At 42.3% G+C, this 16,530-nt stretch overlaps 1 protein-coding gene across 2 annotated transcripts in view; it reads left to right on the forward strand.

Annotated features, from left to right (window-relative positions):
- Positions 1-612: 612 nt before the first annotated feature.
- AGBL4 (AGBL carboxypeptidase 4) overlaps positions 613-16,530 on the forward strand; it is a 2,901,779-nt gene continuing 2,885,861 nt past the window's right edge. For both annotated transcript variants that reach the window (XM_077450277.1, XM_077450278.1), the window contains exon 1: positions 613-695. In XM_077450277.1, coding sequence (XP_077306403.1) covers positions 653-695 — 43 coding nt within the window. In that variant the 5' untranslated portion in view covers positions 613-652. The remainder of the gene's footprint in view (positions 696-16,530) is intronic.

Raw genomic sequence — 16,530 nt, forward strand, 5'->3', positions numbered from 1 at the left:
CTGAACAGCGGGTCCCACAATTATTATTATACAGGTTTTATATAGCGCTAACAGTTTGCTCAGCGCTTTACAATGTGAGGGCAGACATTACAGTTACATTACAATCTGGTACAAGAGGAATCAGAGAGAATCACAATGACCTTAGGCTAGGTATGGATGCGTGCGTAAACGTGTCACTCCCCTGAAAAGCGATCCACTCTCAGATTGCTTTTCAGAGGTGATTGACTGTTTGATTAAACCAATGTACCCCCCCCCCCCCCCAAAAAAAAAAAAAGATTTGATTGTGGAGGCTGAGAGCAATAGAAAGGACTTCGTGATGTCAGGAATCCATAGTAGAACATCATTTTATTTTTAAATCCCAGTTTGGTGTCATGCCATGCTGCTCTTTGTAATGACAGCCTCGGGAACTCTAATGCTCTGCCTTCTATAATATCTCCTCCATAGGAGTCCATGTCACCCCCAGCTGTGCACTCCGCCATGTGCGCTGACCCGCCCCTCTGTACACAAAGCCACGCTTCCAGCACCATAGAGTCTGGACAGCTCCAGCCACGCCTATCCCGTGACGTCAGGTTCCGTGCACGGGAAATGATAGCGCAGCTACGTCACCGGTTGCCATGGCAGCTGCAGAACAGCGTCTCCGGGCAGTGTGCGGATGACAACAAACATGGCGGAGAGCAGCGGGAACACGGAGACGGGTCTGTTTTTGTTCTTGTTTATGTGACGTGTGTGGGAGGGGAGGAGAGGGGAGAGGGCCGGGGAGGATCCTTGTGACTGACAGCGCCCGACCTGACCCTTGTTAATGATCTTCTTCAATGGGGGTCACTGAGGTGCTGCTGGGGGTTTATATGTCAGATTCAGATGTTCTTAGCTGCAGCTTGTCTCTGCTCTATGTAATATATATATATAGGTGTGTGATATACTCAGGACTCTATTTGTAGTATATAAATAAGTGTGTAATATATATATATATATATATATTATATTAGTATATTTGTAATATATATAGGTGCATGCCTATAAAAAGAAACCTATTTATATATTTAGGTAACTATTTATAGGCACACACCTACATATACTGTATATAGGTGTTTTTTATTTATATATATATATATATATATATATACACACACACACACACACACACACACTTACTGGCCACTTTATTAGGTACACCTGATCCATTGTGTGGTAACACAAATTGCTAATCAGCCAATCACATGGGAGCAACTTAATGCATTTAGGCGTGGCAAAGACGACTTGCTAAAATTCAAACCAAGTATCAGACTGGTGAAGAAAGGGGATTTAAGTGACATTGAACGTGACATGGTTGTTGGTGCCGGACGGTCTGGTCTGAGTATTTCTAAAGATGCTGATCTACTGGGATTTTCATGCACAACCATCTCTCGGGTTTACGGAGTCCGAAAAAGAGAAAATATCCAGTGAGCGGGAGGTGTGTGGAGGAAAAGGCCTTGTTGATGTCAGAGGAAAATAGGCAGACTGGTTGGGGATGATAGAAAGACAACAGTTACTCAAATAAGCACTCCTTTCACCCAAGGTATGCAGAATACCAGCTCTGAACGCACAACACATCCAACCTTGAAGTAGATGGGTTACAGTAGCAGAATACCTCACCGGGTGCCACTACTGTTAGCTAAGAACAGGAAACTGAGGCTACAATTTGCACAGGATCACCAAAATTGGACAATAAAAGATCTTGGTGTAAACAAAGCATGGATCCATTCTGCCTTGTATCAATGGTTCAGGTGGTGGTGTAATGGTGAGGGATATTTTCTTGGCACACTTTGGGCCCCTTAGTACCCATTGGACATCGTTTAAACGCCACAACCTACCTGAGTATTGTTGCTGACCATGTCCATCCCTTTATGACTGCAGTGTACCCATCTTCTGATGGCTCCTTTAATGCACCATTTCGCAAAGCTCAAATCATCTCACCACTCTGTACTCCAATGGCCTCCACAGTCACCATATCTCATCCAATAGAGCACCTTTGGGATGTGGTGGAATGGAAGATTTGCATCATGAATGTGCAGTTGACAAATCCACAGCAACTGTGTGATGCCATCATGTCAATATGGACCAAAATCTCTGAGGAATGTTTCCAACACCTTGTGGAATCTTTGTCATGAAGAATGAAGGCAGTTCTGAAGGCAAAAGGGGGTCCAACCCGGTACTAGCAAGGTGTACCTAATAAAGTGGTCAGTGTGTGTGTGTGTGTGTGTGTGTGTGTATATATGTGTATGTGTGTGTGTGTGTGTGTATATATATATATATATATATATATATATATATATATATATATATATATATATATATATATATATAAAATGTGTGTGCCAAGAAAGGGGGCTTTAGCACCAGCTGCCGCACAAAAGCATCCACGGCGGCGTGAGGTTTGTGTGCTTAGATTGTGCTCAATGCACACTTCTGGCCAAAAAACTGCGCTGTCACCAGCGGCTCACCGAGATAACTTTTGATTGCAGCAGGACAGTTTGCCGATCATGTGATTGTTATGAGAGCCACATGATCACGTTATACAGAAGACCACTCAGGCTTGGATCACACCATACAGATGAGACCGAATGCAGACGCATTTCCAACACATTTTCTGCATATTCCCATGCATCACATGGAGGGCAGCCTATTTATTTAAGTGGGCTGCCCTACGTTCCAGAAACACAGAAAAGATGTCCCTGGCTCTATTCTGAAAACGCGCCACACTGAATGTTTGGCGTGCACATTTGCAGATGCATGGGGATGCCAATAATAAAGTGTGTATGCTATAGGGCCAAAATAATATTACCAATGCATACACATACCTCCCAACTGCCCCTTATTTCGAGGGACTATCCCTGATTTGGAGCAATGTCCATCTGTCCCCCATTCTTCCTCATTTGTCCCTCATCTTGGTTAGATCCATATAGGTGTATATAAAATGCACTTTTTTATCTTTCAGAAAGTCCTAAACCTTTCATCCAATTTCTAAATTGCTACATTTGTACATTTTAAAAGCCAATATAAAGGAATAGTAGTGGTAAAAAAAAAAGTCCTTGTGGATTTAATTAACTTATTTTGGTTTATTCTCCTTTAAGGGGGTTTGGCAGGGGGCGTGTCCTATGCCTACATATGTTTGTTAGTAGGTGTCCCTCATTCCCATTCTCAAAATGTTGGGAGATATGCATACTTTCCTGAATGGGGCTGAAGAGTAAGTGGGTGCTGGAGCAACCATCGGCTGGAAACCAGAATGACTCAAGGCAAGAGATTTGTCATCAACACACCAGAGAATGCTACAAAAAGGGTGCAACACTTTACATTTCGGAGCCACACAGGATCCTTTGCTCAGGCATGAAGGGATCCTGTGTGGCTATCTTCTGCTGTTATGTGATTGTTTAATAACATATCTCTTGCCATATGCCAGTGATGGCGAACCTTGGCACCCAAGATGTTTTGGAACTACATTTCCCATAATGCTCATGCACTCTGCACTGTAGTTGAGCATCATGGGAAATGTAGTTCCGAAACATCTGGGGTGCCAAGGTCACCATCGCTGCCATCACTGCCATATGCTATAGGGCAGTGTGTTTTTGTGCATGTTTGGATTTTGCACATGTTCCTGACAGACATAGATGTGAACCTACCCTGAAAGCGGTTGTAACCCAATGGCTTTAAAGGATAAGTTCATCTTTGTTCACGTTTTTTTTTCCCCCTAAATTCCAGCTCCCCTATGTACCAATATAGCATTCATGTATTTATTTTGCAAAAATATCAAAGCTTTCCATTGAATCTACAGATACTTACTTCACTTGTCCTCATCCAAGTTTCCAAACATATCTATTAGTAATGCCCTACTACCTGACTAGACTGTAGGTCATGAAAAGGAAGGAGTTGACCAGCTGACCTCATTAGCATACACCCTGCATCATCTACCCTCCTGCTTACACACCCATTCCCAGCTGCATGTTTTTTAAATGAAATGCAATCAATCAATGATCACCCTTCTCACTAAATACACAATATACAATCAGATTGCATAGTGTATGGCCATCTTTATACAAGTACATAGGTAGAAGTGGACAGCAACTCTCAGCTGTCAAGCTGTCATTGTGTATTTAGTGAGAAGGGTGATCACTGATTGATCCTATGTTGTAATATACCTGGTAGATCCTGCCTGGTCCTGTGTCCCCCCTGTCTGTGCTGACCATGGTAATCATGGCTGCTGAGCCATGATACCATGGTCAATTTACATGCCCCGTCATCTTGCTCTCTGCTGTGAGTCTCTCCCCCTCCTTCCCTGCCTGTCAGTGTGAAAGTGGCTCACTTTCGAACCCCTCCCACCGCTATTCAGCTGCAATATGCAGCAAAAATGCTTGTATCCCCTCTGAATTTGCAGTTATTAACTATAGTGTGTGTTTATTTTTAAATGAAAAGGCTAAATACCTTTTTGCACACCGCTGCTGATCACGTGACTGCACAGCTGCAGTGTAAGAAAACTGTATTTAGCCCTTTCATTCAAAAAACAAAATAAAAACGCACACGCACACGCTATAATTAGTAACTGCATAATCCAGAGGGGATACCGGTAAAGTCACAGTGTGACTTTACAAACACTTTAAATTGGTTGTAAACGCTTAAGGCCCCTACACACGATCAGACCTTTTGACAACAAACATGCAAATTAGCTGTTTTGGAGCAACATCCAACTGTGTGTACGCTCCATCGGACAAACTTTTTCAGTTTTCATCGGACTTTAGTTGGCTGTGCGAACAGACAAACTTTTTGACAACATAAGTCCGATGGAGCAAAGTCCGATCGTGTGTACGCAAAACCATCGGACTTTTGTACAAGGTACAAGCACGCATGCTCAGAACCAATGCAAAAGATCAGACAACAATACAGAAGTTGACCAAAGGTGGCGCTGGAGTAATTGATACAGAAATAGTGATGCGCTGTACTAAAAGATATATAAATTTAAAATAATTGTGTGTTATGTAAACTTATAAGTAAAATTTAAATAAAGCCAACAAGGGTGAATATAGTAAATGAAAAGAGCATATATGCAGGTAAGTAGATGATGGCCAATAATATATCAAAATATATGACAAAGAAAAAATATAATAATCATATGGTACCATGGATCAGTGATTTAGCATACACATCACTACATAAAAATAATTCATAACCATTGATGATATTAAAATAGAAGGTGCAACAGTTAGTGGAAAGCGAAAAAAATTTAAATAACGTAAAAGAAAAACAATAGGTTAAAAAATACAATGGCAAGGTGCAATAGTGCTGAGGACTAAATTCGAGTGAAAAAAAAACAAAACAACAACTTTTAAAGTTTAAACAGTGGTCTAAGTTGACGGAAAATAATTTATATCAAATGTCCATATACAAGTGCATATAGTGAAGTAAAGTGCTATCTATACAAAGTCGCATAAGGTGCAAATACGTTGTGTAGCGACTATAACATAAGTCGCATAAAGCATAGGTGAACTTCAAATCAAAAATCGCATAAAGTAAACTATAGGTGTAAATATTGTGCTGAGTGTTCTTCGATACAATAGGTGATGGTAAGGGTGATCCCACGGAGTTCAGTGTGATCCTAGGTGGTCAATTTATGGATGTCCCCTTACCTTACTGCTGTAAGGTTACAGCATATATTAAGTGTGTCTTTAGGTATTCCTGGAGGTCTTTCCCTTTATGGATCCTAATATGGCAATTCCTGTTTGGCGTCCCTCTCCTACTCCACTATATGGTACGTGGCCTCTTTAAAGGTTACTTGGGGTGTTTGCCGTAGGTAGTATCATGCCGAGTATATAGGATTAAAACATAAAGGAAGGATGCCCCATAGTGTAGTATTTTAAAAAAGTGCAGTATTTATTGAAGACAAAATATTTCAGGTACTCACAAACATAGGATGATAGAAGGCAATGTAAAAAACGAGCAGCGAGCGCGACCAACGTCACTTCCGGTAGCGGTAATTCCCGACGCGTGTTCGTCACGTGACTTCAGCAGGGGATACCTGATGAAGTAATTGAATGTCCTCTTTTGAAGTGTCATCAGTACGTTGAAACGTCACTACGTTCATGTTTGTTGCCTAAAAAGTCTGATCGTGTGTATGCAAAACAAACTTGTGGACTATGCCCTTTGTACAAAAGTCCACGGGAGAGTTTGTACAAAGTCCGATCGTGTGTATGAGGCTTTACATATACCCAATGAAGTGAACAGCCTGATTCACAGAGATTAAACAAATCCCCCTACGTAGGTGTTATCTATTTTGTCTGTAGCCCTCTCTTCCCTACACCCCTTCAAAAGGGCAAAATTGTGTTAAAAATTGTTCTTCATCTATTACCGTGTTTCCCCTAATATAAGTCCTACCCCAGATATAAGACCTAGCGTGATTATTGGGGAGGGCTGCAAAATAAGCCATACCCTGAAAATAACCCATAGTAAAGTACATGAAAATACCGTGGTCCATTTTTAGACTGATCATACTGGTATGGAGTGCAGTGTAAAAAAGACAGGGGACACAGGAACTTCAAAAAATATATTTTTTTGTTTTATTCCAGGAGTTTTAGAACATACCATAGAGAGGGGTAAATGACACAGCACAAACACTGTGCTTTAAAGGAACAGGATATGTCAATGTCACTAACCATAAATCTGACACCTGTTCTATAACCAGATAAACTTAATAATTCCCAGAATTCCTATATGTTCATTAAAGTGATTTATAACTGCTTTTGTCCAATTAAAAAGACCTGTGTAGAGATTTAACTAAGTTCAAGAATTACAGATTTATGACTTTTGGGAGAATGAACTTTCAATTACCCCACCAGATGTGTTATAAGTCTCACAATATGCATGTATTTTAACAGTTTTAATGAGGGCACAAACAGACCTTTGTTTGACCCTGTCAAACCTAATTAATGTTCTGTACATAACTTTCCTGTATTCCACATAATTATTTTAATCCCCTGTTTTGTTATCTGTTTGGTTTATATGCATTTCAAGGACTTGGGTCAGTTCTATATAACTTAAATCTATTCTAATGAACTTTCACCCAGTAAACTATCTTATAAAAAGTATGAGAAAGAAGCAGAGAGGTCATCTAAAGTTCAGCATTTAAAACTTTCTCTATATTTATCAGGGCTGTGGAAATTAAAGATGAATTCCTCGATTAACTGATACATTTTTTTGATTGATGCAAATTTTTTTGTTCGTTCAAAATTGTTTTGATCGGTACTCACCTCCCCGCCGGCTTCCGGGTCTTCAGGGAGTACCGTCGGATATCCGGTGACGTAACAGACATTGACGTCACTGGACTCCTCCCCCTTCCCCAAGTGCCTCCGTCTGCTAATGAAGGGAAGGGGGGAGGAGTCTGGTGATGTTGAAGTTCTAATTAAATGTAACACGTACGGGGAGGAGCTACGCATGACGTCATCCGCTGCTGCCCTATGGAACTAACACGATTGTCGGCTTTACATCCTGTGTTTTTATCATCTTTATGTAAGTAGTTTGTTTTTAAACACAAAAATGAAATCGTATACTTAAGCGGTGAGCACTTAGATCTTTTCTTTCTACCCATGACCTGGCGTCCTTGCTGAGATCTAAGGAGACGTGAGAGAAGTTTATGGTCCATGTTAACCCTTTTGTTACCCGCTTGCATGACCACCTGTTTGCACAGGGGTCCATGCCATAAGGTGAGAGTAATTAGTTAGACCGGAAGTGGAGGGATTGTCACGCTACTGTGTAAAAAAAAAAAAAAAATACTTATGTCAGTGCTACAGTTTGAATTTAAAACTTATTTGTGTGAACTGTGAAGTTAAGTCATGGATTGTGAAAACGAACTAGTGTCGGGTGATTGTATATAGTGTATACCACATTTACCACTGACTAATGCAGAGTTGCAATGCAAGGAGATCAGCTAAAATTAATTGGATCTGTATGTGTGTTATAATTAATCAAAATTAGTCGATTCATCGATTTAAATAAAAAAATCAATTAATCGAACAGGAACATTTTAATCAGTAACAACCCTAATATTTATACATTAATAAAGATTAATAATTATTGTTTTACTATTTAACAACAGTATTGCTAAGACCACTATTATATAATAATAATAATAATAATAGCAATAATTATATTATCAATAAAACATATGCAAATCAATGTGAATAATATGAAATACATTGGCTAATATGAGATTCTACAACACCCTGTCTTATTGCAGCCTGATCGTTTTTAAAATTAGCGCTGCCGAGATACACATAGCCGAGTGTACTGTGTACTTGGCTAGGCTCGGTTCCGCTTGCAGTCCCGCCCAGTCCTGCCCATTGGCTCCTATGAAGGACATAATACAGGTCCAATGGCGGGAGTGGGTGTTACTGCAAGTGGAGCCGAGCCTAGCTGAGGCCACATTACACTCGGCTATGTGTATCTCAGTGGCGCTCGCTCCTCTCCCCCTCACAGTCAGCAGAGGATCGGCCATAACTTGATGCAGTTAATATCTTTTATTCACACCATGTTCTTCATGGAACACAAATGTTACAGCACAATCTTGTGAGTAAGCATCAGTTAGCTCAATTGTTTGATATCTTTAAAATACTACACTAAACAATGTCTTTGTTTTTCAAAAAATGATCCATACACATCCAACACTTAAAGTGGAAGTAAACCCATGGATTTAAACAGTTAAAAAGAAAGGCATGCCGGGAATGCTAACTGCACATTGGCTGCGCTCTCAGCAAAAACAATCAAACCATCCAATGGCTGGTGTCATAACGAATCACATGTGCAGCACCATAGCAGTTGAAGATTAACCACTTTCAGACCGGACCATTTTGCTGGTAAATGACCAGAGGTCTTTTTACACTTTGGCACTGCGCTGCTTTAACTGGTAATTGCGCGGTCATGCAATGTTGTACCCAAACAAAATTTGCGTCCTTTTCTTCCCACAAATAGAGCTTTCTTTTGATGGTATTTGATTGCCTCTGCGATTTTTATTTTTTGCGATATAAACGTAAAAAGACCGCAAATTTTGAAAAAAAATGATATTTTCTACTTTTTGTTATTAGAAAAATCCAATAAACTCAATTTTAGTCATACATTTAGGCCAAAATGTATTCAGCCACATGTCTTTGGTAAAAAAAAAGTCAATAATTGTATATTTATTGGTTTGCGCAAAAGTTGTCACATCTACAAACTAAGGTACGTTTTCTGGAATTTACGCAGCTTTTAGTTTACGACTGCCTATCTCATTTCTTGAGGTGCTAAAATGGCAGGGCAGTACAAAACCCCCCCAAATGACCCCATTTTGGAAAGTAGACCCCCTAAGGAAATTGATAAGAGGCATGTTGAGCCCATTGAATATTTTATTTTTTTGCCTCAAGCGATTGAATAATGACAAAAAAAAAAATTTTTTTTTTTTTTTACACAAAGTTGTCACTAAATGATATATTGCTCACACATACTATGGGCGTATGTGAAATGACACCCCAAAATAAATTCTGCTGCTTCTCCTGAGTATGGGGATACCACATATGTGGGACTTTTTGGGAGCCTAGCCGCGTACGGGGCCCCGAAAACCAAGCACCGCCTTCAGGCTTTCTAAGGGCGTAAATTTTTGAGTTCACTTCTCACTACCTATTACAGTTTTGAAGGCCATAAAATGCCAAGATGGCACAAAACCCCCACAAATGACCCCATTTTAGAAAGTAGACACCCCAAGCTATTTGCTGAGAGGCATGTTGAGTTCATGGAATATTTTATATTTTGCCACAAGTTGCGGGAAAATTACAAACTTTTTTTTTTTTTTTTTTTTTTTAACAAAGTTGTCACTAAATGATATATTGCTCATGCATGCCATGGGCATATGTGAAATGACACCCCAAAATAAATTCTGCTGCTTCTCCTGAGTACGGGGATACCACATATGTGGGACTTTTTGGGAGCCTAGCCGCGTACGGGGCCCCGAAAACCAAGCACCGCCTTCAGGCTTTCTAAGGGCGTAATTTTTTGATTTCACTCCTCACTACCTATTACAGTTTTGAAGGCCATAAAATGCCAAGATGGCACAAAACCCCCACAAATGACCCCATTTTAGAAAGTAGACACCCCAAGCTATTTGCTGAGAGGCATGTTGAGTCCATGGAATATTTTATATTTTGCCACAAGTGGCGGGAAAATTACAAACTTTTTTTTTTTTTTTTTTTTTTTTCACAAAGTTGTCACTAAATGATATATTGCTCACGCATGCCATGGGCATATGTGAAATGACACCCCAAAATAAATTCTGCTGCTTCTCCTGAGTATGGGGATACCACATATGTGGGACTTTTTGGGAGCCTAGCCGCGTACGGGGCCCCGAAAACCAAGCACCGCCTTCAGGCTTTCTAAGGGCGTTACAGTTTTGAAGGCCATAAAATGCCAAGATGGCACAAACCCCCCCCAAATGACCCCATTTTGGAAAGTAGACACCCCTAAATTTAGGGGTACACTAGTGAGACTAGGTAATAAATGGCGGGTGCCCTGAAACTATAAAAAAATAACTAACCAACCAGCGTCACCTGTAACAGTTATATGGTGATCACTGGTGAAAGGGTTAACTAGGGGGCAATTAGGGGGCTTTATGCGGTAGTATATGGGGGTCCCTGGCGCTATAAAAAGCTGCAGCGAACCTAAATACCTACCTGCCTAACTAGCGTCACCTGTGACACTAATACAGCGATCAGAAAAACGATCGCTTATTAGGCTGGGTTCACACTGGAGCGATGCGGGAACGCCACGAATGCGCGGCGGGTTCCCGCATCGCATGCCTCCCGGCGGCAGTTCACACTGCCCTATGCGAACTGCTGGGAGTGTCAGTGAAATGTTACTGACACCCCCAGATCAGTTCGCATATCGCAGTGCGATCTGCAAACTTGGATCGCATGGTGTGAACACCCATGCGATCCGATTCTGCTGCGGGCCAAAAAAAGGGTCCCGTGCGAATTTGCGGCGGGTGCGGCGAATGGCTGAACTCGAATCGCACAGAGATCGGATGTGATTTGCACTGCAGTGCGGTGCGAATCACATCCGTTATCATAAACCGCTGCAATGTGAACCCAGCCTTAGTGACACTGGCGACGGGGGGTGATCACGGGGTTAAACCTTTATTGGGGGGGTTAGGGGGGTACCTTAGAACTAAAGGGGGCTAACCCTAACTGCCCTAACAGTTATTAGTCACAAATGACACCCGCCGGGTGATCAGGGGGTTAAACCTTTATTAGGTAATAAATGGCGGGTGCCCTGAAACTATAAAAAAATAACTAACCAACCAGCGTCACCTGTAACAGTTATATGGTGATCACTGGTGAAAGGGTTAACTAGGGGGCAATCAGGGGGCTTTATGCGGTAGTATATGGGGGTCCCTGGCGCTATAAAAAGCTGCGGCGAACCTAAATACCTACCTGCCTGACTAGCGTCACCTGTGACACTAATACGGCGATCAGAAAAATGATCGCTTATTAGGCTGGGTTCACACTGGAGCGATGCGGAAACGCCGCGAATCCGCGGCGGGTTCCCGCATCGCATGCCTCCCGGCGGCAGTTCACACTGCCCTATGCGAACTGCTGGGAGTGTCAGTGAAATGTTACTGACACCCCCAGATCAGTTCGCATATCGCAGTGCGATCTGCAAACTCGGATCGCATGGTGTGAACACCCATGCGATCCGATTCTGCTGCGGGCCAAAAAAAGGGTCCCGTGCGAATTTGCGGCGGGTGCGGCGGGTGTGGCGGGTGCGGCGAATGGCTGAACTCGAATCGCACAGAGATCGGATGTGATTTGCACTGCAGTGCGAATCACATTCGTTCTCATAAACCGCTGCAATGTGAACCCAGCCTTAGTGACACTGGCGACGGGGGGTGATCACGGGGTTAAACCTTTATTGGGGGGGTTAGGGGGGTACATTAGAACTAAAGGGGGCTAACTCTAACTGCCCTAACAGTTATTACAGTCACAAATGACACCAATGCAAAAAAAAAAAATGACATTGGTGTCACTGTGACTGGGGGGCAGGGGTAATTGGCGGGGTGATCGGGGGGTAAAGGGGGGGTGTGAGTGTGCCTGGCATGTTCTACTGTGTGTGTGAGTGTTGGTGCAACTTACTGATCCGCTCTCCTCCGTGTCGGAACGAAAAATACCGACACGGAGGAGAGAATACATCACTTCCTCTCCTGTGTTTACATTACAGGAGAGGAAGTGATGTCACCGGGGATTTCTATTCGTCGGGAGCGATCGCGAGGGGGTGGCCATGAATGAATGGCCGTCCCCTCGTCCGGGATCGCTCCCGAACGAATACCGACCGCCGCAGGCACCGGGCGGGGGCCCGATCGGGCCCCCGACCCGCGGGAGGCAAGGGACGTACATGTATGTCCTTATGCCTGCCCGTGCCATTGTACCGACGTACATCGGCGTGCGGCGGTCGGCAACTGGTTAAACAGAGGCAAAGATGGCAGCTTCCTTGGCTGAAAACGATAGGGGAGTTTACTTCCACTTTAATGACCCTTTTACCAATTTTTTATTAAGCCCCCGTGCACATTGAGTGCGGCTTTGAACTTGCACGATTTCAAAGCTGCATCTCAGTGCAAATTCGGGTGCCACACACGAAATCTCCAAAAGTAGCGCATGTACAGTAATACAAGTAGTTTCAAATCGTACAGTGACGTCACCGCGTCGTTCCGAAGGAGAAAGGGCTCCTATTATGCCGGCCGGCATTACTGCTACATGCTTTTAAAACTTACGATGTTTGTGAGTACTATTTACTTTTTTAAATAAATTATTTTATGTTACGGTATTATGCTATGGTCCCCTTTCTTCTCATATGCCCCACGATCTTCTGGACTATAAGCCATATGGAAACAAGAACTTAGCACCTGGAACACCTTGAGAAGTTTTTCCCTGAGCTCTCTGGATGATAAAGGCCATGGATGGGTTATAGCCAAACGCTGTTTTGTGCTTGCCCTTTGGGAAGCGGCTTTCCATTCGGTGGTGGGTCACATTCATTTGTGAATCACGGTGGTGTTTATTCAGCCTTATTAACGGACTTATGATTTATCAATGGACTTATTGAACTTGTTTAATTACGTTTAGTAATCCATTGCTGTATTTGTCTATCCATCTTCCTTTGGATTGGTGTGGATCTTGGTGGACATTTTATTGGCGCAGTTTTTCTTGTTTTTAGTTTCAAATCGATGCGGCACCACAAACTGGTAAACTACAATATAATACATATTTGCTCTTGTCCGGACCAAAGGTCTGGAGCTTCACACATTACATTGCACTTGAACCTGGTGTACAGTCAGTTGATTCGCCTGCACTTTAATACCTAGGCTGTTAGCTGCCGTTTTATTGGTTGTTTATGCACAAAGTTCTGATGTGCAACATTATCATAGTGGTTTGCCCTGTTGGCTGTCATGGAGGCAGAACATCTCAGCTAAGTGACTGACAGCATGGTCCTTTGATGACCAGTCCAACTTCTGGAGACGGCCTTGACTTGATGTAGGAGCAGCTCCAATGACTGAACTAAACGGTACATACTTAGGAGGGAGGGGACTGAGATTCTCCTTGCCTCATTGTGATAGTGACATGAATCCTCTAACCCGGCTAATTACACAGACACGGTGTTAATTATCACACTTGTGCATGAAAATTTCTATTGAAGAGACCAATGACGTATCCATGTTAGTGTCAAACTGTTTAATATTATTATGTATTGTTACCGTAATACAGCTGTCCGGGTTATCTGTGTCCATGTCATGATAATAAATATCAAAAGTCATGACTGCATTTTTTTCCTACATTAAATTGGGAGCCCTGCTATAAACTGCTATTTACCAGTAATAATTATTGTTACAATGAAACATGTCAATGTCAGAAATCTGCCACACAGTACTAATTATTACTAATAGAGTATTGTTATGATAATTAACTGCATTTGGCGTTGGGAAGACCACCAAATTATTTATATTGCTAATCGCACACTATTATTTATGAATTAGTGCCCTTCTATTATAACTTGTGCATGCAGCTCTACTTTGGTTTAAAATATGTAAAAAACGATGTCACATTTTCTGCGTTGTATATAGAAGTAAGTAAATCATTAACAGATATAGTGTGACATATCATTACAGAGGAACTGAACACGGGAAGCTTTGTGTAAGACTGGGGGAAAAGGACTAGTCACCAGTGTGATGATAAAACTCGCAGATCTTACTGCCGCGACCAGATTGTGACATATTACACACTCAGCCTCACCCTGGAATTAAACTTGTAGGAAGGTGCAGTCTATTTTCTCTACTGCAGGTGGCGCTCAACTGCAGCGGCATTGCAGTTGGAGGGGAAGTCAAGAGGAGCATGTTTCCTCTATGGTTTCCTGGATCACTGAGGAAGCTATTCAATTGGATGCTGCTGCCTCATGTGACTCTGGTGGCCATCTTGGATCAGGCAGAGTCTATTTAAGACCCTGGTTTCGAGGTTTGGTGCGCTTTTAGCATGTGGGTAGTGTAGGGACAGGTCACCCCTCTGTCAGGGACAGTGAATAGCGGTTAAGGAGGGGTTCCAGATGAGTAGGGAAAGGATAGGGACACACCATCCTTCCTGGAAGCCTTTCTATTTGGGTATAGACCAGCCAGGCCACATTCTGCCTCTCAAAACAGATGCTGCACATCTGAGACCTGCTCTGCTACACACCGCTGTTAAATCCCATGAGTGTTCCCAGTTAGGTGCCTTTCCACCGGCCTTGTTGTGAATTGCTGAGCTTTACTTTTAATATAATTTCTGTTTCCTGCAACTGGATTCTGAGTGTTTACTGCTGCCGTAGCACGCTGCACCTCCCCACAAACTAAGTACTAGCGGACTTTAAAGTGGAAGTAAACTCCCCTATCGTTTTCAGCCAAGGAAGCTGCCATCTTTGCCTCTGTTTAATCTTCAACTGCTATGGTGCTGCACATGTGATTCGTTATGACCCCAGCCATTGGATGGTTTGATAGTTTGGCTGAGAGCACAGCCAATGTGCAGTTAGCATTCCTGGCATGCCTTTTTTTTTTTAACTGTTTAAATTGATGGGTTTACTTCCACTTTAACCCTTTAAAGACAAGGTAGTCATTACCACGTGTTTTAACAGAAATATGAACTTTTCACAGCATCCTCTTTTGCAATTCTGACCTTTAACCAGTTCTGCTCCAGAGCAATTTTTTTTATTTGTCTCATACATGTAAAAATCTTATTTTTTTGGAAAAAAAATGGCTTAAACCCTCAGAATATTATATATTTTCTGAGGCTCTGTAGAATAAAAAGGTGATAGTTGCAAATTCTTGTTTCACATGATATTTGCGCAACTGTTTATTAAACGCAAATTTTCAGTAAAAAATATAATGCAATGAATTTTAGTGCACAACCACACCATATAATACTCATTTTTGGTTAATTTATACAACATGAGATTGCATCAAGTAAATAGATACCAAACATTTCATGTCTGAAAATGGTATGCACCTGCAATATTGCCAAAAATTATGGTGCCCAAAAATCGCCATAGGTGACGCTTTAAAAGCCTTTACAGCTCATCAACTTAGAGTTAACTAGGATCTCTTGTGCTAGAATTATTGTTCTCACTCTGACGTTCGTGTTGATATGTCACAGATGTGGTGCGACTGCGGTTTACATACACGTGCACACCCTGGGCTTGCGTTTGCACAGGTGTGTGGGGCAATGGGGGTTACGGCATTTTTATTATTCTAATATATTTTATTAGCACTGCTGGCTTTGTGATGGTGTTCGGCAGCTATGCAGGGGTGCTGAAAGTAATCGCTGCATTGATGCATCGCGATTCTGGTGTCCCCCAATGCGGTATTGATGCATACGACCTCTCCCGTGGGGGAGCAATCCAAGTGTATAGCTGTTATAAGTGTTTTAATAAATCCCAGGCCCCGCTGTATGTGCTTTTTAAAAAATATGGAGCTTCATGCCGCATTTCTCAGTGTGTGTGTGCAGTGTACACGCCAGTCATGTGACTGCCCGGCCTGCCTCTCTCCTCTCTCGTCTCACGTCTCTCCTGACATCAGCTGGGAATTCTCAGCCCCGCTCGCCTCTCTTCTTCTGATCTGATAGCTACATTCAGCGGGTGGGGCTGAGAATTCCCTGCTGATGTCAGGAGAGACTTAGAGGAGAGGAGAGGGAGGCGGGCCGCGCAGTCACATGAGTGGCGTGTAACCTGTACAAACACTGAGATGCGGTATGAAGCTTCATATTTTTTAAAAAGCACATACAGCGGGACTTTTAACGGATTTATTAAAGGATTTATTAAGACAAAAGTATTTTAACAGCCGTAAGTAGAGTACAAATGTGTTTGTACTCTACTTACACCTCATACATGCTCCGTGCTGACGGTTACCCAGCTTCCCTGTTTGCACATTCCACTGTGTTAACTCCTACTGTGCTGGAAGGTGCAAACAAGAAATCCAGG

The sequence above is a fragment of the Lithobates pipiens genome, unplaced genomic scaffold, assembly GCF_037356315.1.
Source record: "Lithobates pipiens isolate NorthernLeopardFrog02 unplaced genomic scaffold, aLitPip1_a1.2 Scaffold_23, whole genome shotgun sequence".
Taxonomy (NCBI): Eukaryota; Metazoa; Chordata; class Amphibia; order Anura; family Ranidae; genus Lithobates; species Lithobates pipiens.